Here is a 23,332-nt window from a genome sequence, read left to right as displayed (position 1 = left end):
TATTAATAAACATTTTTTCAATTAAATATAACATTCACAAAAATCATTTTATATTATTTTAATACCTAGGGACATTTTGATAATCTTCAAATTTTACCAATTAAACAAATTTTTTAAAAGTGTCACATCAATCAAATCCTACACTAATTCTCACAAAATTCATCCCCAAACTCACTTTCATTTACCTTCAAATCCACTCAACTAAACACAAAAAAAATCACCCTCAAATCCCTTCAAATCCATTCCATCACTCTCCTTCAATCACTCTTCTCCAATCACTCTCCTTCCATCACCCCCAACTAAACACACCCTTACAGTAGCTAGTCCTCTATCTTTATTTCTTATTTGAATACCAAATAATAATATTATATTCCATTCAAATCTATGATTTCAATCATTTAATATAAGTAAATATAGATTGAATAATTCTTGTAAACTTCACGTTGTTTTATTTATCTTTAATAAGAGATGTATTTATCATTTCATATAACTTTCCAATACATCTTTTGTTTAGTCCGTGAGTATCGTTTTAAGATAATTATGATTTATTTTAATAATTTATTTTGGCCGTGAAAAATCTTAAATTTTTTTTAGCATGAACATTCTTTTGTACAATCTAGAAAGACACTGATTATGATAAATTGATGGATGTTGAAATATTAGAGTTTAACAGAAATTTTTTTATTGGTTATCTAGTTTTATCATGTATCACTGGGTCATTATGTTTTATTTCGGTACTTAAAAAATATTTTCTTTTGTCTATATATAAGATAAGACAATAGGTGGATTCGAGTCTTGTTATTTTTTCTCTTTTCAGATGATATAAATATTTCGCAAGGGTTTCTGACTTGTGTTGAGTATTGTGTTTGGTGAATGGATGTTATTCACCAATGTTTTTATTTGTAAGCCCTTGTAGAACCAGGGAAATATGTCCAAAGTGATGAGCGGAGGACGACTCTTATCCGCAGTCCATATGAAGGACTGGTTTTATTATATATGTATGTGAACAAGAATAATCAAGATAAATCTAATCATTACGAATAAGAGATGAAAAATAATATGATTTTATTAATACACTAATAATATTATTAAATATTCAAAGTATGTAAGTAAATTTATCTGTAACTTGTGTTTTTCTATATTTGGTTAGCTCACCCTACTTGTGTGTCTACGATGATCGCATAACTCGTGTCGTTATATGAGAGTAGATGATTTTCAGGTAAAACTGAAGACGTTTAGTACGAGGATGCGTTAGGGAAACACTCTTTGGGACTTTTAAATATGTATTTTAAATCATGAAACGTTGTGGTTTGTAATTTTAATCTACTTTTAAGATTTGGTTTGTAATCCAATAATTACTCTTAAAATCTTTGACGTTCTCATTATATAATATTAATTAATAAATGTGTGATTTTAAATATAAATGTATATTTTGAAAAAAAAAATTCTGTGACACCAAAAACACGAAGATGAATAAATTGAGATAGGTAATTGGAATCATAAAACAGGAGGTTTTAAGAAAGTTAAAAAGTCATGGGTTTAATAATAATAAGTAATATTAATATTAACAATAATAATTTTAATGAATAATTATTATCTTATCAATACATATAATATAAAAATTGAATGAATACTTATTACCTCATTAATGTATATATAATTTAAAAATTGAATGAATAATTATTACTTCGTTAGTGCATATATAATTTAAAGATTGAATAAATAATCATTATCTCATTAATGCATATATATAATTTAAAGAATAATTTAAAGATTGAATAATGAAAAATTATTATATCGTGCATATATAATTTAAAAATTACAAGCATAATTATTACTTATAATCTAAATATTGATTGAATAATTATTATCCCATTAATGTATATCATAATTTAATAAATTAATGCATATATAATTTAAAGATTGAATGAATAATTATTACCTCATTAATACATATATGATTTAAAGATTGAATAAATACTTATTACTATATTAATGCATATTTACATAAATCAATGATAAATAATAGGTTATTAATTATATAACTGTATTTATTTATTGTTTTTGAGTTTAATTATGTCTTTGGATGTTTTCTTAATTTCTTTTAGTATATGTAGTGACTGGTGTTATGTTTATAATAGATGTGCTTTGTAATTAATAAATAGCAGTTATAAGCCTTAGTCGGTATAATATAAATACCAAATATAAGGCTACTCAACAACGTAATTTTCAATGAATATACTAGAGGTTTTAGAAGGCCATAGCTCAAGCTGCAGTATTTTTTAATATTCCCACCAATTACAAAGGGTTTGATATAATGAAGCAGGTGGTGGACACGCAATTGGTGAACATCATTCCTCAACAGCCTAAAGAAGAGCAAGAGAGATTTATGTCTAGACACGAGGAGAGGGTCGAGCGGGGACGACAAGTAGGCAGGTCGAGCGGGAAATTCTTACCAGAGGAGATCCTACACTAACAAGAAAAGTAATGTCACTAGAGATGTTGTTAAAGGAGCCAGAAATCGAAGCTATAACATTGGTGTCGAGTTTAGGGCAAACATAACTAGAAGAAGGCAATAGTGGAGAGAGACATCATTAATCCTTGGCCAGGAGATTTTCAAAAAGCCTACGGGTCTTCCTCTTGGTTGAGGTAAGTTGTGCATTTAAAATATATTTTGAATTTCTTAAAAGTTTGCCACATACCACTAAGATAAGACTGAAAATTTCTGAAATTTCTTGCTGACTGTTCAAGAATAGATTTACGTCCTTAGATATGCATAAGTTAAAGGAAACACTTGATATAGATGACGACATTACAGTGGTTTAGATTATATTCAATCCCTAGCAAGTCGGGGAAAGTATTAATTCAACCACAGAGAAAAAGATCACATAGAAAATAATTAAAGGTAGCATGCAAAGTTATTTCTTTTGAAAGATCCGACATTGCCATTTATTATTAAGCACGTTTAAATCTGATCAGAAATAGAAAGTTTTGCAACAAACTTGAAGTTTAAGTCTCAACTTAAGTATGTACATAATATATTTCATAAAAGTCTCCCGTGAGAAATAATAGAAACTATACTCAGTTTGAGTTTTTACACTTTGACATATATAAGCTGAGCAATAAAGGTTATGCCATACTTTTGGAACGGGATCTACTATGTGAGAAGCATTGGAATTTCATCTACTAAGGCAGGAAGCTGCAAGTACAAATTGCAAAAGATTTATACTAGTTAGTTTTTCTCTTATTATTTAAGAAAAAAAATTACCAAGATTATGAAGATCATTATGATGACTATGTAGATTTTTAGTTCTATTTTGTTATTGATCATAGTTGTTAGAACATACTAATGTTAGTACATTTAGATGTTAGTACATTATGATTTTGCTACATTATCTTTGCTCAAAAATGGATGATATGATATTGTTAGAACATAATGGATGTTAGTACAATATGATATTATTAGTACATTTTGATTTTTCATCAATGATCAGATGATTTTGGGATACACAATATGCAGGTCTATCTGTGGTTTGAAACTGTTATGCAGGTATATGTGATTGAATAAGAAATACAAACATGATATATTTTTTATTGCATGTAACCGGAGGTTTTACCAAAGGCTTTTGCCCTTCAGTAATTATCGAAGACTTTGGTCTCTCAGTAATTACCGAGGGATTCTGCCCTTCAGTAATTACTTAAGACTCCTGCCCTTTGATAATTACCGAGGGATAAAAATCGTCAATAAAGATTAGTGACAAAGAATTTACTAATGACTTTTTGACTTTCACTAAACCGTCGGTAATAGGTCATTACGACAGCTTCTGACTGTTTCTAAGAAATTATAACTGTCGGTAATACTCTTCTTTTCTGTTTTATTTTTTTAAAATCATATTAAATATTTTTAACTACTTGATCTTATTTTATTCAGTACCATTTTGGCACGTCTACTTTATCAACTTTTTCATTGCTTCCATAATTTCCAGTTACCAAACTCCGCAGCATCCGCTAATTCACATGTTCAACATATATTCCTAGTTTGCATCTGCTCTTTATTGCATAATTACACAATTTTGTAATATTATTGTCATTCTTAAACAGTTTCAAGTTTCAAGTTTCATTAGTATAACCATAAACTGAAATATGACATACATGATATTCGATAAAACCTTGAGATTATACCATTCAAACTAATGACGAGTGGAACGGAAATACACCATATTCTTTACTTTATGTATTCAGCATCTCCACCATCTTTGGGATTGGGAGATGAGATGTTTGTATTATTGTCCTGTTCCAATTCCAAATCCTTGTGAATGCTCACTTGAGTAAATTCTTCCAAGGGCTTGTAAGTGTAAAACCAAACACAAATTCCAAAATAAATGATATTCAAGACTTGAATCGCAGTAACAAGCAAGTAATAGTAGTCCAACCTACCCCTGTTGAGGTTCCTATCAGGCAACCAATTCTCCTCCTTGCCACTATACTTATGCACAAGTGATACAACTAGTGTACCAGCATAGCTCCCAAGGGCAATTACTATACAGTACAAAGCAGTGGCAGTGCTTCTCATGCTTTCAGGTGATTGATCATAGAGAAACTCAAAAAGCCCCACAGACATGAAAACATCTGCTAAGCCATGCAAACAATACTGAGGCACCAACCAGAACACACTGATAGGAATAGTGGAATTTGGACTATCCAATAAGTGGTACTTGGCAGCAACAGCTTTTCTTTTTACTTCAACTGGTGCTGAAATTAATGTGGCTATAGTGTTAATCACAAAGCCTATTCCCATTCTTTGTAGGGTTGTGATTCCTGGAGGGTTCTTTGTGAACCTACGGATAAACGGAACAAAGAGGCGTTCGTATAGAACAACTCCTGACATCAAGGTTAGTACACTGAAAATGGACATGTTGGCTGGGGAAATTTGGAATGAGTGAGAGAGGTGTCGATCCATTGTGCGGGCTTGTTGAATTACAAAGCTGGGAAGATGTGATGAAGCAGCTATGAGCAAAATTCCTGAGGAAGAAATTGGAATGATTCTAATGATGGATTTTAGCTCCTCAACTCTATGAACAGTGGCCAATTTCCACCAGTTTGGTGGTGCATTTGGGTCTCTGCTTTCTTCCCCTGTGACAATTGCAGCCTTGTCTAACCATCTGTGGATATAGTGAAGCAATGTTTAGCGTGCAAATGCATCAACTATTCTATTATGAAGTTGTTAGCAATGTTGGGTCAGTGAAACCCCTTAGCAGATGATATTTTACCTATTCGTGGAATCAATATGAAATCCCTTATTATCTTGTTAAGTGCATATTCATGCATATGGAATGTTAGAAATAGAATCATATACTTTTTATATTGGCTGAGATGTGATTTCACTGTTTTGAAAATAAGACCTGAGAACCAAATATTTGACTTACTTAAATTGATTTGTGTGTAAAAGTCTTCCTTCGAGACAGATAGCAGCATCGAGGTCACTGTTTTGGTACAAAAACTTGGGATCATTTGGCAAAGTCTTGTTCCTCTTCTTTACAGCAGCCACAATGACTTGAAGCAAACGAACCAAAGGGCTACCTTCTGGTTTCTGAGTCTTGTAGAGTGGTGACCCCAACACAAAGGCAATGATGGATACAAACATGACAATAGTTGGTATGCCAAAGCCCCAACCCCAGCCCGTGTTGTCTTGAATGTAAACAACAATGGTCAAGGCACTAAGAGAAGCCAATCCCAGGCTGAAAAAATACCAATTGAAGAGGTTCCATTTCCTAGATGCCACACCATTTTTGGTCATGTCAAATTGGTCCCCTAAAAAGGGCACAACACAAGGCCTAATGCCACCTGATCCAAGAGATGTTAGTAGGAGAGAGATGTAGAATATGCTGAGTTGAGAAGGTTTGGCTTCTTGGCAATTCACTTGTGTTGGGCATGGTGGGGGACGAAAATGGGGCAGTATAGCTGATACTGTTAAACTGACCAGTCCCTGTATGAAGCAAGAGAAAAAACATAATATTTAGTGTAGTTGGAAGGTTGATTATTGTGATTACAGATTGAGTAAGTGAGTGAGAATATGATGAGATTGGTAAGAAACCAGTTGATAGATAAGAGAAGCAACAGTGATAGTCCAAAAGCGACCAGCAAAGGACTCAGCAATGAGAGCACCAAGAAGAGGGGTGAAACTAGCTGTTCCACCATATATAGTGAGAATGTTTGAGGCAGATACCAGTGGCATGTTCAGCACTTGGGTCAGGTAACTTATCAAGTTTCCATTGAAACCAGCTACTGCAAATCTATCACAGAATTCATTTGCTGCATATTCACACACCCAACAACCATTTACCTCAACATTCATAAACAATGTTAAACTCATTATGCATGAAAATACAATAATATTTTATCATACATAAGAAGTAAAATTTAAATTTAACTAAATTCACATAAGTGATTTATAAAATTTATATCTAAATATATAATTTAAATTGATTCTATTTTTAGTTAATATAAAACTTCATATATGTAACAAACAACCTATCAAGATATACAAATACGATGTATGAAACTAAATATTAGCATGAATCAATACATAATTACATGTAAATGATATTTAAATGTTTGTAAGAAAATGTTGTCTTTAAGTATAATTATCCATTTTAATAAATGTCTAACATACATTTGGTTATAATATCAAAAACGTTAATTTTTTAAAATCAAATAATAGAATAGTGAATTTACAGTATCGATAACATATATTTTGAGAAGTAATTTTTAAATAAAATGAATGTATTATTAGAAAATATTAATTTTTCAAATGAATTTTAGTGGAGAATCGGTCATTAATTCAAACTAAATATTGTACCATCAAAATATTGGTCCAAGTACTACTGAACTTTATCATTTTTTAATTTAATTTGTGAAAAATAAAATATAATTGTTAAAGGAAATTTTATTAGAAATGGTCAACCAGATCCTTATATCCTTATAGGAGAAATTAGTAATTATTGAAATCAATATATATATATATATATATATATATATATATATATATATATATATATATATATATATATATATTTAAAAACTTATAGTTAAACTGTAAAATAATGATAAGTTAGAAAGATAAGTTATATATGAGCCGTACAAGACGAAAGATCGAGTCACTATAATAGTAAATTAGGTGACCACTAAAATGGTTAAATTACTGACACATGATTTGTGAAGTTTTTCCTATCAATTAAGGAAATAACATCTATCCAATATAATATAATTTCACGCATGTTCCTAAAAAATATACAAACATTATCCTGACTTTTTATAAATCAGTCTTTTTCGTATTTTAGTCTAATGGTCATAGACTCCATAGTGAACTAAAATAATATTCTTTATAAAAATTGGATCTAAAAATGGAAATAATTTTACACTAGCTACTATTTTCAAAAACTAAAATAGAGAGAGTAAAAGGATAATTTTAATTATTGATTAAAAAAAACTTAATATAAAATTAAATTTAAATGATTTTATAATTTATTATACATATACATGCATTGTATTCCAATCTCAATTGTTGGTTTCCAGTCCACTTTAGTTCTTTTATGAGTAAACTTAACCTAATCATTATTAGCAAAAATCAGACATGCATAATCAGAATTACAAAGCAGTTTCTAATCCTCTGTTATAATCTTGTTTTTCTTAAAGCCATTCAACCATTTTAAGAGACAAATAAGACTCATTAAAAAGGGTATTAGTAAATGGTAAAAAAACAAAACAATAATATAATGTTGTCTCACCAAGGATGAAAGGTAATGTTCTGATACCACCACGACGTTGCTGTGGTTTCTTCTCAGTAACCTCGCCACTATCCATTTCCACACTCTTCTTCTCTATCTCCATATCTTCTTCTGTTATCGTATACGCCACTGATATCTGTAATGTAACACTCACCCTTTACCACTTTTTGTCCTCATCTATATCTATATATATGGCTATATATAGACATTATAATCGCATTATTGCATATATAAATATACACACCCATAAAATATAATAATATAAACGTACGTCTTTAGCATGTGCTGTTCTCAGTTTTCAAAGGTTGTCTCCAATCCATTTGCTCATGTGGGGTTGTCAAAGGGAATATTAAATTATAGGTGTATTTCAAAAATTACTTTTTATAACATGTAAAAATGACCTATTATGACGAATAACCTGATATCATAGTTCTGGAGGTCATAATAAGTCTGTGCATTTATGACAGACAAAAAAGTCCATCATAATCCAATGTATTATGACAAGTTCATCCTAATAAATCCAGTGTATTATCAATCAACCTATTATAATGGATAATTTTCATCCATCATAATATTTTGTCATAATACTATTTTTCCACTAGTGTTTAAATTTTAATTATGTTTTTTAAGTTAATTTAATCTATATTTTTTTAATTAAGTAGATTGAGTTTTGCAGTTAATTATCTTCTAAAATCTTGACCTTTTTTTATTCAAAATATTCATCAATTGTTCTAAGTCCTTCATTACACAAAACGAATCATCTCGTATTTTTTTCCTTCAAAGTTTTTTCAAGTTTTCTACTAAATTTGGAAATTTTAAGTTGAAAGAAATTGACGGACAGATTAAATTTGCGTCATTTTTAAAATAGTGCAAAAGGATAGTTACACATAATTTAAATTAGAGGAATCAAAATTAAACTAGAATCAAAATACAATATTAATAATTATGATAATATGAAGTTATAATTTTATAAATAAATTAACAAACTTTTATCTTTTACATAGTTATTAAATGCATGAGACTTGATAAAAGAATTAAACAGATATAACTTGAAAACTAAAAAAATTGATCTGAAATTACACTTATTTTAACTATATCTAAGGGCTATTAAATAGTTACAACAATAGCTTTGTAATGAAAATTAGCTCCAGCTGGCAAAAAAATAAATGAAAAACATTGTTTATACTTTTATAAAAACAAACTTTGCTTGTTTTTATTTGCAAATTGTAGCTCTATTTGTTAATTTGTTAACTATATACAAGATTTTAAAACTGTGAATATGTTAACTATATTTTATGGAGGTGACAACCCTTAGTATAATTAAATAAATCGTAATAGACTCTTTCCATTGACTACCGAGAGAGTGCATGCAAGTTGTTAAAAAATATATAATAATCTATAGATACACGATATGGCTAAATTACGTCTACTTGCTTATATTACTCTCCCAGCTAACTAATATCATTGTATAAACTAGTTGCAAAGTCTATGTTTTTTAAAAAAATAAACAAAAATATAGTGATTATAAAACTAACAATGGGTCATTTAGAGTACGTATATTTATGTCTATCTAAATAATTTATTTTAATTTTTTTATACTTTTGAAATATAATTAAGAATAAAATGAAATTTTGAAATATATAACTAAAAAATATTTAGTACATGTAAAACTCCAGAAAATGGTATTTTAGAAACGGTGATAGTTTAAAAATAGTGAGAGTCGGTTAATTTAATATTAAATGATTTATTTGTAAATAATTTTGTTATAAACGAGTTTCATTGTTTTAAAATGTAACATCTTTCTAGAAACCATTATTTTTAGAGTACTCTATCTTCTCTCTAAAAAATTTAACACCCCGATCATCTCTTTGATGATCGGGGAAGTTCTTTTGAGATCACAATTGAGTAATCTCTATTTCTAACCAATCAGTTCTTCGTTTAAAGCAAGTAAGTTTTTACCTTTTTTTTTTCTTTTCGTTCTTTGTTTATGATCATGCTTAGGAAACCCTGACGCATGTACCATTAGTGTCCATTTCTTGGTTCTTTGTCAATTTGTGGTCCTAAGGACTTTTTCCTATCACAGTTTGGTGATTTGTAGGTGTTTTTAGAATTCCTTGTGCGGAAAGCAAAGGGTGTTCGTTCTTAGAGATCCGTAGCCTTAGTGTAAGGAAAGCTAGTATTATGCTTTGATAGTATGATGTTTGGTAGTTTTTGGGATTTATATGAATTTTGGTTGTGAAGTTGTGTTTGATCACATGACTTTTGCTAGATTTGTATGATTTTGTGTTAAACTGGAATTTTATGATGGGTGGTATTGTTGAGATATGTAGTGATGTTGTATTTTGAGTTAATTGTGGAAGAGAATTGGATTTGATTAAGTTGTATGTGTTTTTGGTAAAAAAAAAATGCAGGGTTTTGGTAGGTGAGTTTTTGAGTTAGGGGTTAGAATGAGTAAATTCAGTTTTAGAGTATGTTTAGAGGTGAATTAAGAACGTACACAGTTTAGAAATTCCTTGCATACAACGTTGTCTGGATGCCTTGAAGTAGTCTCCTAAAGATTGCAATGTTTTTTGTTTCTTTGCTCTGTCAAAAGTTACTTTTTTTTGTTTGTCTCACTTAAAAGCCAACTTTCATTCAATTAATTCACTCAACGCACAGTTATGAATTCATTGAGTGAAAATCTCCATTACTATCCTCTAACTGATCCCATTTGCTTAGTGAGTAATGATGGTGCGTTGAGCGAAGATTCTTCTTTATGGCTGAGCGAGTAAAGGTTGGCTTAGCGATAAACATCTGGCAACATTTCCAATGATGTATAAGTTCCTGTACAATTTACTACACAACTTTTCTACTTCTTATTACAACTTTTTCTATGAGGAAAACACATTGTTTCATAAATAATTACAACTTTGAGCTCATTTATAAGTATGAAGTGGACTATCCTTGTATGGTAGCTTGGGGTGGGCCAACTGTATTATCATTACAAGTGCATAAACTATCCTAGTTTGACATTCATACTATATTCGGATGAGTCAAGTCTAAAGTTGTGATTGATTTAAGATGTATGCTTTATTATGTGTGTAATATAATGTATGATTGAATTTTTATTATATTTATGATGAACTATTTTACTACTAGTTTATCCTTGTTTTTATGTTGTTTGTTGTGTGTTGTTTTCTTTGTTGTCGCAAGGATGGATGATATGTCGACACCAACTTCCTTTATTGTATCTGAAATAACCAACTTCAAGTTCTAAAATAAACATATTTGTATAAACAACATAAGTACAAAATTAAGACAAAAGAATACCACATGCATTGGAACACAAAATGATTTTACATAGTAAATTTACAAACCAAATCTACTAAACCTGTGATACTCAATAATTCTTTATAGGTTTTTGTTCTTCTTATTAATAATGCAAAATCATCTGGAACTTAATGGTTTAACTTCTTCTTTCTTTTCCAAATCAACACTAGGAGTCAGTAAAATTTTAAGTTCCTGAGAGAAAGACTGCGAGTTATGGCGTCATTTACGGTCACAACATGCAAGGTGGCTCAAAATTTAAAACTCAGTTTGTTAAAACCTAGTGGCTAAAGGGAGCCTACCAGTGTTCCACAACTCTTCAATAATAGAAGAAATTGACAATTAATCAGAGGCAAAGCCTAAAAAATATAATGGCCCAAGATATCATACATTGTTTAGTATTCTATTTGGACAAAGATGAAAACACCATGTGAACTTAAAACTAATAAAATGAAGGTTTAGTTGAGCGTCCTAGGGACAAAATAACATCTTATATGTTGTGCATAAACTGTTATAATACTAAACTGTATAATTTGTTGGCCTTGCATCTACAAATGACTCCATGTAAATGCATCTTTTGCACCTGATGAGCACCCACAAAGCCATGTTTGCAATGATAACTACTTTAATTTAATATTGGTCTGGGGAAGCTTTGAAAATCTTGAAAATCCAGAGAGAGAATGGACAAACAATAGAAAATCAGCCCAAGAAAACCATGAAGCATTATGTTCATGGTTATGTTACCACTTAACAACCATTAGTGAATTGAACTAAGGTTGGGCATGATGCTTACAATGCATATGCATTAAAAATATTCAAACATAAGATTGGTGGTATATATTTGATAGCAAAATAAAAATAAAAGTAATAATAAAATTAGAAAGTTTTCAAATATTCGTGAACTCTTAAGATTCTCAACCACAGAAGATAATGAAGAATACCAAACCTCATATAAGAATGGTTGGTTCTTTACCATGTGAAGTGTGAAGTTTAATGCTCCTAATTTGAACATGAGATCACTAGAAACGTTAGTTATTGGCTTGCAAAAATCAAATATGGCTGAATCATTACATAACATAGGACCTAGAAAATAAACATTAAGCAAAAACTACAGATGAAATAAACACATTACCAGAGTTAAATTATTCTACACGAGAATTTTTTTTTAAATTAATGTAACAATTGAAACTCAAGCCATATGCTCTCTACAACCTAATTTTAACTGCACCAAAATAGCACATGCCCATTGTCCAAAATCCCAAATTTATGCCCAAAACATTATGTATGATAACCAATAAAATGACTTACCTTGTTGTTAGAACACCATGCAGACAACAAAGTTCACCAAGCAGCTGATTATGGCCTGCCAAGTTCACCAAGCAGCTAGCAATATCTATAGTTGGAACACCCAACATACCACGTGACACTGGCAAACGCACACCACAAACAAGGGCCAAATGCACACCAGTACACCACCACGCACTTACAAACCCACCACAATAGCGAAGCACCGGAGGACCAACAACAACGAGGGCTTCAACCATCACAAACAAGAATAGCTTCAACCACAGTAAACAACTTCAACAATGGCTATCAGTGACATCAAACAACAGCTTCACCCAACCGCCAAGGCGACAGCTCCAATAATGGCAACCATCGAACAAGTGAACGAAAACTAGTGAATGAGAACAAAGGAAAACGAGAACACAAACAAAGAAGAACGAGAATCAGTGAATGAGAACGAAGGAGATTTAAGGTAGAATTTTTCTATACCGATTATAGTGTCTAATCGGTATAGAAAAATTCCTCCAATATTACATTTCTAACACATCACACATTTTATACTCGTTCTAGGTATAATATGTATAGAAAAATGACTTTATATATCTGTTTTGGTTGCAACCGGTATACAAATTCTATAATTTATTACAATTTTGTCACTGTGTCACTTTCTATACATGTTCTCAGTGCAACCAATATATAAAAGCTTTTCTTATTTATAACAATATCACCACACTACTTACCAGTGAATTTTAACAAGTATAAAAGGCTGTTATAAAAAGTATATTTTCCACTAGAGAATAAATAACTAAAAATATAATATTTTTTTTATCATATATTCTCATAAAACACATTATTGTCATAATTGATAAATAACGCAATAACATAAAATAAGTTAAGTTAGAGTTTTTAAAGCTTTGGTATATTTATATAAATGAAATCATACAAATATTACAACCAATTTCATGTTAGCATCAACCACCATAAACACTTGATTCTATTTCTAAAAGACATATACATTAAATTAGATTTAAAAATTTGCATTTGTCATACTACCTTAACTAAGATGTCATAACAACAAAGTTACATAATACAAACTCAATCCATAACAGCTTAAATCCCTATAACCTATGAGACATAATTCCTTTTTCATACCACAAGTAAAATCATAAAAACTTCCTTCATTGGCTATCTATTCAATGAATATAATTATACTTTTCGTCATATTATCTAAAGTCAACACTCCTCATAACTCTTATAGGCATGCAATATGGAAAAGCAATGAATGGATACCTTAGTTAGAGCATTTGTGCACTAAAAACTAAAGCAATACATAAAATAAAACCGTTACAAGAAGTACGTATGTACGAAACAAAATACCTTTGCACTTTACGACCTTTAAGCGGTATTTTAGCACTCCATATTTTAAGAAATTTAGCTAATTTCTTATTTGTAATCAATGTCTAATTTTTATTTATTTATTTATTTTTATTGTTCATGCAATATCACAGTATCCAAGTAGTACTTTGACTTTTTGTTTTTTTAATTTGTTGTAATGTTATAGTGGGAAGGTAGAATAGAGAACGAGGAGAAGGGGCTGTTTCACAGAAGGGAAGGGAGAAAAATAATTAGGGTTTAGGTATATAATTCTAATGAAGGGTATAATTGGGTTATTAGGTTTTATACTGGTGCAGGAAGGAGAAAAAGGCGGTGCAGGAAAATGGACCGTGTTAAAAGGACTATTTCTTTCTCCATTTCTATGCTTTGTGGGTCTTTACGAGATGATAGAATTTAAAAATATATTTTAAACTATGCTTCAAAATATATTTCTAAATTTGAAAAAATAGAGAAATCTAGTAATTTATTTTTAAATTCAGAAATATATTTTAGATTTCTGGGTTACGAAATTCACAATATAATTTTATATATTGCATAAAATAAAAATATATTTGAGATTGTAGTAACATATATTCATCAGATTACAAACTTAAAACATATTTGATATGATGCAACATAGAATACTATGTGATCCGGATTACAATTTCAAGATCTAGATTATGCAATTCAGAATCTTTGGACTATAAACAATTTGAACTTTATTCACACCTATGAAAGTGTAGAATATGAGGGTGGTAAGAGAAATTATCTGTGCAAAAAGATTAGTGTCATTCTTGGAAAAAGAAAGATACATGAGAGCCAATTCTTTACTATTAAGGAACTATTTTTCATTAATTAAAAATTAACTTGTGGTACCTCCTTAAATATACCACCTAAGTGACAGAAGAGATGTTTTGTTTGTCTTGTTCCAAATCACGGAGATTATTAACTTGAGTAATTTCCTGGAGGGACTTGTAAGTGTAAAAGCATGCACATATTAGAAAATAAATGAGATTGAAAAGTTGGATCCCACTAAGAAAATAAAAGTAGCAGTCCAATCTACCCCTGTTGAGGTTGGTATCAGGCAACCAGTTCCTTTCCTTACCAGAATACTTATGAACTAGCGAGACCATAACTGTACCAACATAGTTCCCAATGGCAGTGGTTATGCAGTATAGAGCTACAGCAGTGCTCCTCATGCTTTCCGGTGACTGATCATACAGAAATTCCAAATGGCCCACAACCATGAAAACTTCAGCAACCCCATGCAGACAATACTGAGGTACCAACCAGAACACGCTTATAGGAATAGTTGCTCTTGGACTGTCCAATAAGTGGTACTTGGCAGCAACTTTTTTTCTCTTGATTTCCACCCATGCTGAGACCAGTGTGGCTATAATGCTAACCACAAAACCTACTCCCATTCTTTGTAGGGTTGTGATTCCTGAAGGGTTCTTTGTGAACCTACGGATGAATGGAACAAAAAGCCGTTCGTAGAGAACAACACCTACCATCATGGTTAGAACAGTGAAAATGCTCATGCTCGCTGGGGGGATTTGGAAGTTGTGAAAGAGGTGTCTATCCATCGTGCGAGCCTGCAGAATCACAAAATTATGAGACGATGATGCAGCTATCAGCAAAATTCCGGAGGCCCAAATTGGAAGCATTCTAATGATGGATTTTAGCTCCTCGACTCTGTGCACCGTCGCTAATTTCCACAAGTCTGGTGCTGCATTTGGATCTCTTCCTTCTTCTTCTGTCACAATTGCAGCCTTGTCCAAACATCTGCATGTATAAAAACTGGTTCAATCTTGAGAAAATCAGCTAAAAACATCTACATATATCTAGATATAGATAGATAGATATAATCGTATAAATGTAACAGTTGCAACTCATAAGGATTGCGGGTGTTCAAATTATGAATATCGTGTGTACTTTGTTTTTCAATCACCATGATTTGGTGGGTTGGTTTGAGTATGAAATTTTAAACTAGCACATTGTTGAAGTGACATACTTGAATTGATGAGAGTGTAGAAGCCTTCCTTCGGAGGAAATAGCAGCATCTAGGTCCCAATTTTGGTACAAAAGCTTGTGATCCTGGGGCAAAGGCTCCTTTCTCTTCTTTACAGCAGCAACAAGTACTTGTGCCAAACGAACGATAGGACTACCATTTGGTTTGACGGTTCTATAGAGTGGTGAGCCCAAGACAAAGACAATGATGGATATGAGCATGGCAATGGTTGGAATTCCAAGACCCCAACCCCATCCCATGTTGTCTTGAATGTAAACAACAATGGTCAAAGCAGTTAGAGAAGCCAAGGCCATGCAGAAGGAGTACCAATTGAAGAGGTTCCAGTTCCTTGATGCTACTCCTGTTTTGGTCATGTCAAATTGGTCTGCTGAAAAGGTGACAACACAGGGTCTAATGCCCCCTGTGCCAACTGCTATGAGTAAAAGAGAGACGTACAGTATCCAGAGCTGAGAGGATGAGGCTTCTCTGCAGTTCAGCTGTGTTGAGCATGCTGGGGGGCGCAGATGGGGTATTATAGCTGATAAAGTAATAACAATCAATCCCTGTATCAACAACAACACTGTGCCCAAATTATAAATGGTTTCGTCTCACATTTCGATATTCATATTTTAAAAAATAATAAATATAACTCTTTTAAGTTAATTTAATAGTGTTCAATATTAACATTTCAGATAATATTTGTTAAAGGTTTAAAACAGTTAAAGACCTAAACTTGAAATTTTATAAGTCAAAAAATTTAACACTTATAATTTTATATTTTACATATATATTACATTTATTATTTATCTTTATCATACATATTATAATTAATTCTGGTTATTGTAATTTTATAATAATATAGGAGGAGTTTACATGTGACATATTATACGAGTTAATAATGTAAGCTGAATAATATGATTTATTAACAATTTCTTAAATATTGAGTACAAATAGACCAAGATCATAGTATTCTATCTCTTCCCCAGAAAGCATTATTTTTGTCATTATTATAATCTTGTGAGATTTAAATGACATTTTAACTTCAACTTTTCTATAATTCTTGTCAGATTAACTCTTATTGAAGACACCTATAACACACCACTTAATGCCAAAATCTTTTTAAATATGAGTTTTAGAGACACTTTCCCTTTTCCAAGAAGAGGAGTTGTCCTGCAATCATTGAGATACACACGTTCTTCTCCATCTCACACGTCAATATAGGAGGTAAAACATTTATGTTTGCACATATGTGTCTAATAGCACTAGAGTCTACAACTTATTTGCTGACATTTGATCATTAGATTTATTTCAAAAATGAGTGTAATAAATAATCATATTTTCTCCTTCAACTATATATTTTTTGAGAAAGACTATGGTTCCTAACTCTATTTTCCTTAAAAATGAGGCTAGATTCAATTAGAGGAGAATTTTTAAAATTAACTTTACTCTTATGATCAAGTTTTTCCTTACACCTATTTAGAGCTTTAACAAATAATTTTTTAGCCCTTTGTAGCAACACACTTTTTAGTTGTATCTTTGATTTTTAAAATATCCAAAAAAAAGTTTAGCAAAGATTGTCTGTGTTTCGAAACTCGAAAATACTATGTGACATCTCTGGTGTATAGTTGGTGTTATTATTCGTCTTAAAATTGTTGGAAAAATGACGAAATTATGAACAAAAAGGATTTATAAAGTGTGTAGATTCAGTATCATTGAGGATTTATCCGTTAAATACTTCAAAATATAAAAAGAACTTCTCAGATTTTTTTTAAGATTTGAGAATTAACAAGAAATTATAAAAAAGAGTAAATAACTAAACCCAAATAGTAAAATAAAGAAAGGAAAATAAAAGAATGAGGAAATGGAGAATAGTGGAAGTGTATGTTTTAAAAGAGGCATAGACAGAGCCAAAAATCTAATAACAAATCCAGTTGTTATGAGAGAAATTGTAGAAAGAGAAGAATGTAATAAACCAGTTGATAGATGAATGAAGCGAGAAGAATGGTCCAAAAACGGCCAGCAAAGGAGTCAGCAATTAGAGCACCAAAGAGAGGAGTGAAGCTGGAAGTTCCAGCGAAAGCAGTGAGCAAGTTGGAGGCAGCTACCATTGGCATGTTCAACTCTTGTGTCAAATAGTTTATCATGTTCGCATGAAAACCAGAACTTGCAAATCTGTCACAAAATTCATTTCCTGCACAACACCCAATAATTCCAAGTTATTCAATCTTTGAATATGTAATGAGTCAAATTGATGATTTCAAGCAAATAGGAAAAAAAGAAGTAATTAAGATGTACCAAGGATGAAGGGTAATGTTCTCATGCCTCCTCGTCGATGGTTTTTACGGTGTAGAACCTCTTCTTTCTCCGCCACCTCGCCGCTGTCTCTTATGCTAATGTTTTTCTCTGCCTCCATCTTTAACATCTGTTCAGCATATGCCATAAACTCACATTGTAATATATATATATATATATATATATATATATATATATATATATATATATATATATATATATATATATATATATATATATATATATTCTTTCCATTTATTTATTTCTAACTAAACAACATCTACTTCTTTATTTCTTACTTCCCTTATTTTATCTTTTCTTCTTTTTCTTTATCCTTTCTATCAAACTGGGCATATAAACATTACATTGTCCAATTTGTCATATTGACTACTAGTTTGACATAACATCTAATAAATGTTGTTGATTTTTTTTATAATTTTAAGATACAAATTTCTTTTCTCAATGTAAACTAAGAAAAATATTTAACATTTTGAAAAAGAAACAAAAAGAAAAATATGTAACAATTAAAATCAATAACTCACTAAGTCACCGTATTATTAGAAGGAAATTAGAAATTATTTGCAAAATTTTGCGATGGATATTTATTTTACATATTTTTAGTGATAAATATTTAATGATAAATTTTAAGTAATAAATAAATGTGATAATACTACCTTAAATTTTGTTGGTAACCTTTTGAGAATTTCGGTAGATTGAAATATGCAAACATTAGTTATAACAAATTATATTCTTTGTTTAAACACCCATAACTGTAAAAATGTGGAGACTTTGAATCTTTACATTTGATTATAAAATATAATACTATTTAAGTTTTTTATCCATACAAACTAGTATAAATTTAAAATATTATTTTACCTTATTTGTATTCATTTTACAATTTCTTCATAAAAACCTAAATCAAAAAACCATCGAGTGAAAATGAGAGAAATATGTGAAGATTTTTAAATTAAATGAGATTGAGTGAAACATATGTAAGAGTGAGTTCTTAAGGCCCAATAGATAGGAATGGTAAAATCTATCAAATACATACAACTAGAGATTCCAAAATTTAATGGATATTACGAGCATTGAGCAAAATTGATGAAGAATTTCCTTCATTTAAAGGAATATTGACATCTAGTGGAACATGAAATCATAGTCATTCTAAATAAAGCCAAAGCAATTGAGGCAGAAATCAAGCCATTAGAGGAGTAGAAGTTGAAAGATTTGAAGATAAAAAATTATCTTTATCAAGCAATTGATAGGGAAATTTTGGATACTATTTTAAATTATAAGACATCTAAAAATATATGGGATTCCATGAAACAAAAATTCTAGGGCTTAACATGAGTGAAAAGAACATTGCTACAAGCTTTATGCAAGGATTTTGAAACACTGCAGATGAAGGAAGGAGAGTTGGTGAATTCCTATCTTGGTTGAACTTTATCATAACTGCAAAAATCTTACGGTCTATGATAGCAAAATTTAACTCTGTGGTAATGTTTTATTGAAGAATCCAATAATATGGATACCATGATAATGGATGAACTACAAAGCAGCCTTCTGGTTCATGAGCAACGGGTGAGGTTTTCTACAAAAGTGAAGCAAGTAATGTAGATTGTGACTGATACAAGAAGCAAAGAGGTAGAGGAAAAAGGAGAATTAGAGAAGGATTTTATCGAGGTAGAGAAAGGGGATGACATTCATTCAATAAGGCTAAAATTGAATCCTTCAAATGTCATAAAATGGGATATTTTCAATATGAATGTCCTATGTGGGAGAAGAAAGCGAATTATGATGAAATAGAAAATATGGTGGAACAAAAGGATGAACCCTCGTTAATAACCTCTTTGGAACTTAAAGAAGGAAAGACAAATGAATGGTTTCTAGATTCTAGACGCCATAACCACATGAATGAGAATAAGGATTAGTTCATAGAGTTATATAAAAACTTTCATCATAAAGTAAAGCTTGACAATGATACCCGCATAGATGTGATGGGAAAGGGAGTATTCGGATACTAGTGAATGGTATGTTATTACAAATGTATTTTATGTTCCTAACCATAAAATAATTTATTGAACATAGGACAACTTCAAGAAAAAAGGGTTGAGTATAACCATTTAGAAAAACAAGTGCAATATTGTTCATCTTAAAAGAGGCCAGATTAATGAAATAAAAATGAGTGGAAACAAGATGTTGGTATTCACAGCCACTAGAGGAACATCAACTTGTTGTCAAGTTGACTTGACTTATGATGCTTAACAATGACATAATCGGTTAGGACATTTAAGCTATGATGACTTTAAAACATTGATCACTAAACAAATGGTGAAATGGTTGCCTCCTATCACAACTCCCAAGGATCTATGTACATAATGTTTGGCAACGAAACAACACTGAAATGCAATATCAAAGAAAAACCTTTGGAGAGCATAAAAGAATATGCAGGTGGTTCATACCTATTTAACCAACTTCAAGCATAAATAAGAGATATATCATAAGTTTTATTGGTGATTTATCTTGAAAGACTTGGATATACTTTTTAAGTGAGAAATAGAAACTTTTTCTTTATTTAAAAGTTTCAAAACACAGGTAGAAAAGAAGACTAGAGAAAACATTATTTGCTTACACACAAATAGAGGGAAAAAATTTACTTTTAAGGAATTTAAAAAATTTTGTAGAAATCAAGGCATTCGAAGACATTTAAAAACTGCCTACCATCGTCAATAGAATGAATTTTTTGAAAGAAAGAATAAAACTACCATGAATATGATTCTTTTGCATTCAATCAATGAAATCATGAAAATATTTCTTGGTCTGATATAGATTAACCTTTATACTTGAAATCTTTATATATAAAGAAAAAACTTAATTTTATTTTAGAGGCTTGTGTTACACAAAAAGTCATCTATTAATTATATAAACATATTATATGGGAATATCAAGAGAGGTAAATTGAGAAGATAGAAAATGATTAGTTTTATACTTAGTATATTTTCCTGTTTTTGAAATTATGTAAATATAATTTGATATCTTTTAAAAAGGAAAGTTTATTTTGAGAAACAAATTAAAAAATAATTTGTTTTCATCTTACACTAATTAATAGAATATAAAAAACGTTACAAGTAATAAAATATAACTATTACACCTCCATACGATTGATAAAAATTAATTTATAAATTAAAATATTATATTTATAGGTTTTGTTTCACATGTTGAGAAGCAGTTTGTTTAATATTATCTTCCATAATAATGACAATAAATATAATAATTTACAAATGTTATCTTTTCCGCAAAATAAGGTCGTAGGCATTCATCATTAAGTAGAGACATAGCTCCTTGAAACTAAAATAGGAATAAAAATGAGAAGCAATAAAAGACATTATTTTTGGGTAAGTAAATAAAGTTAATTACGATTACGTCCTTGCTTACGTCTGCAACACTTAAAGTTTAATAGAGACTATGTTGTGTCATTGGAATAAAATCAAATATTTTCATATAATGACAGATTATGCCATAATTTTAATTTGTGTTTTCGATGCAATTATGCAGTTAGTACTTAGATTAATTAATCCTCACAAGAGATTGAGGTTCATAGTGTTGTCCGTGACACCTTGCTGAATACAAAATACCATATATATTTCCAAAGAGAGAAAGATTAGACATGCTAATTTTAAGAAGTAACCCTTTTAATTTTCAATGTCTCAATTGAGATTTTCAAACGGATAATTTGTTTTCATAAAAAATTGAATTACTTATAATTATTTATATCTATGTGATTGCACTTATCGATTTTTTTTTAAAAAAAAATTGCCTAATTGAGGTTAATTCATTAATTATATAAGTGTGAAGGTTGACATTCAGGTAATAACAATTCAGAGAAATATATATATATATATATATATATATATATATATATATATATATATATATATATATATATATATATTTATGGTTTGTTTATCTATATAATCTCTTTTTCTCACAGTTGGTACATTTTAATAACATATATCAAATTTTAGTAGACAAAAACATTCTCATTCATAAAAAAAGACATACTTTAAACACAAGAGTATTTTAATGATTTTTATTTTAATTTAAAATAAAAATAATCAAAAACATTCATTTAATCTTATCTCACATTCTTCACTTATCTGGTTTTTTTTTTCTCTCATCTCCATTCTTTCTCTCATCCCTACATACAACAACCTGAGAAAATTAGACAGAATGCACAAAGACGAGCTGAACCAAGTTCAGATATCTCAAATAATAATGTGTCTGACACTAAATAAATTGAGTGTCACCATATATTTTAATAGGTTTATCATATATCCATTCCTCATGTTAGATCAAGCAAATTCTGAAGACATCGAATCAATTTAGATAGAAAGTTGTAGTAACAATTAAAAAAAGGTTTCGGGCAGCATAGAACAAATGGTGAATTAATGGTATTTTAAGTTTGAGTAAAGTTCTTTTTCAGACTACAATAGATTTCATTGTATTTCCTTTCTTCATCCTTTGTGGTAGTTTAGAACTTAAGGATCGAAGGCTTAATTTTTATTTTTATTTTACGTATGAGACACTTTGATTTCAATACCATTACAACCACCACTTAAAACACGATAGTTAACTTGAATTCGGTGATTATTCATGATTATATTATCAAATTAACATTATACACAATTATTTGTACAAATGTATAAAAACAAATATCAACTCGGTGGGTTGATCCAAGTTGATACTTGTGTTTTATCACCATCACGGTGAATGAGAATTTTTTCGATCTTTATTTCTTTATAGCAAGCACAAAAAGCATTTTACATACTCTCGCTACTAAAACATTTTAAACGAAACTACGTTCATATAGTTACACAATTACTGAAAAGTTTTATTTTTTTATCAACATCAACATCATCAATTATTTTGTTATTAAAGTGACAAACAAATAAACCAATAGAGCAAGAGCAACAAATTGCGATATCGTGAATTGTTGTGTGTAGATGAGAAAGAGGATAGAGATGGGAGGGAAACAAAATGGATAAGTGAGGAAGCTGTGTTAGGGTTAAGTGAGTGTGTCTGATTTTTTTATTTTATTTTATATATACATATATAGGGGTTTGTTAACGTGTGTACGTCTGTTTTTCAGTTAGTACATTTTAACAATGTGTACTAGATTATAGTAGACAAAAATACCTTCATATATTATGGATTCTAAGTTTTAAAGTCAAGGATATTTAAATAACTTTCATTCTTAAAACTAAAAAAAAAAAAAAAA

General features: G+C 30.1%; 1 protein-coding gene across 1 annotated transcript; it reads right to left on the bottom strand.

Moving 5' to 3' along the window:
* Nucleotides 1–4,069: 4,069 nt before the first annotated feature.
* Nucleotides 4,070–18,176, bottom strand: LOC106753830. The gene is made up of 9 exons (XM_014635693.2): nucleotides 18,058–18,176; nucleotides 17,736–17,953; nucleotides 15,766–16,325; nucleotides 14,654–15,536; nucleotides 13,551–13,566; nucleotides 7,788–7,898; nucleotides 6,095–6,312; nucleotides 5,427–5,986; nucleotides 4,070–5,162 (listed from the first exon to the last, which is right to left on the bottom strand). Exons 1-9 carry the CDS (start codon nucleotides 18,173–18,175, stop codon nucleotides 4,226–4,228), a joined length of 3,621 nt encoding a protein of 1,206 aa, XP_014491179.1. The 5' UTR covers nucleotide 18,176; the 3' UTR covers nucleotides 4,070–4,225.
* Between the last annotated feature and the right edge of the window lie 5,156 nt (nucleotides 18,177–23,332).

Source organism: Vigna radiata, unplaced genomic scaffold (assembly GCF_000741045.1).
Source record: "Vigna radiata var. radiata cultivar VC1973A unplaced genomic scaffold, Vradiata_ver6 scaffold_7, whole genome shotgun sequence".
NCBI lineage: Eukaryota > Viridiplantae > Streptophyta > Magnoliopsida > Fabales > Fabaceae > Vigna > Vigna radiata.
This window is presented reverse-complemented; position numbering and strand designations above follow the sequence as displayed.

Bases quoted from the DNA above. Each gene is read 5' to 3' on its own strand.
- LOC106753830 (XM_014635693.2), bottom strand. From the start codon at position 18,175: ATGGAGGCAGAGAAAAACATTAGCATAAGAGACAGCGGCGAGGTGGCG. The intron at 17,954-18,057 runs GTACATCTTAAT...GGTGTTGTGCAG, and splicing joins AACATTACCCTTCATCCTTG to GAAATGAATTTTGTGACAGA. The intron at 15,537-15,765 runs GTATGTCACTTC...TTATACATGCAG, and splicing joins CTACACTCTCATCAATTCAA to ATGTTTGGACAAGGCTGCAA.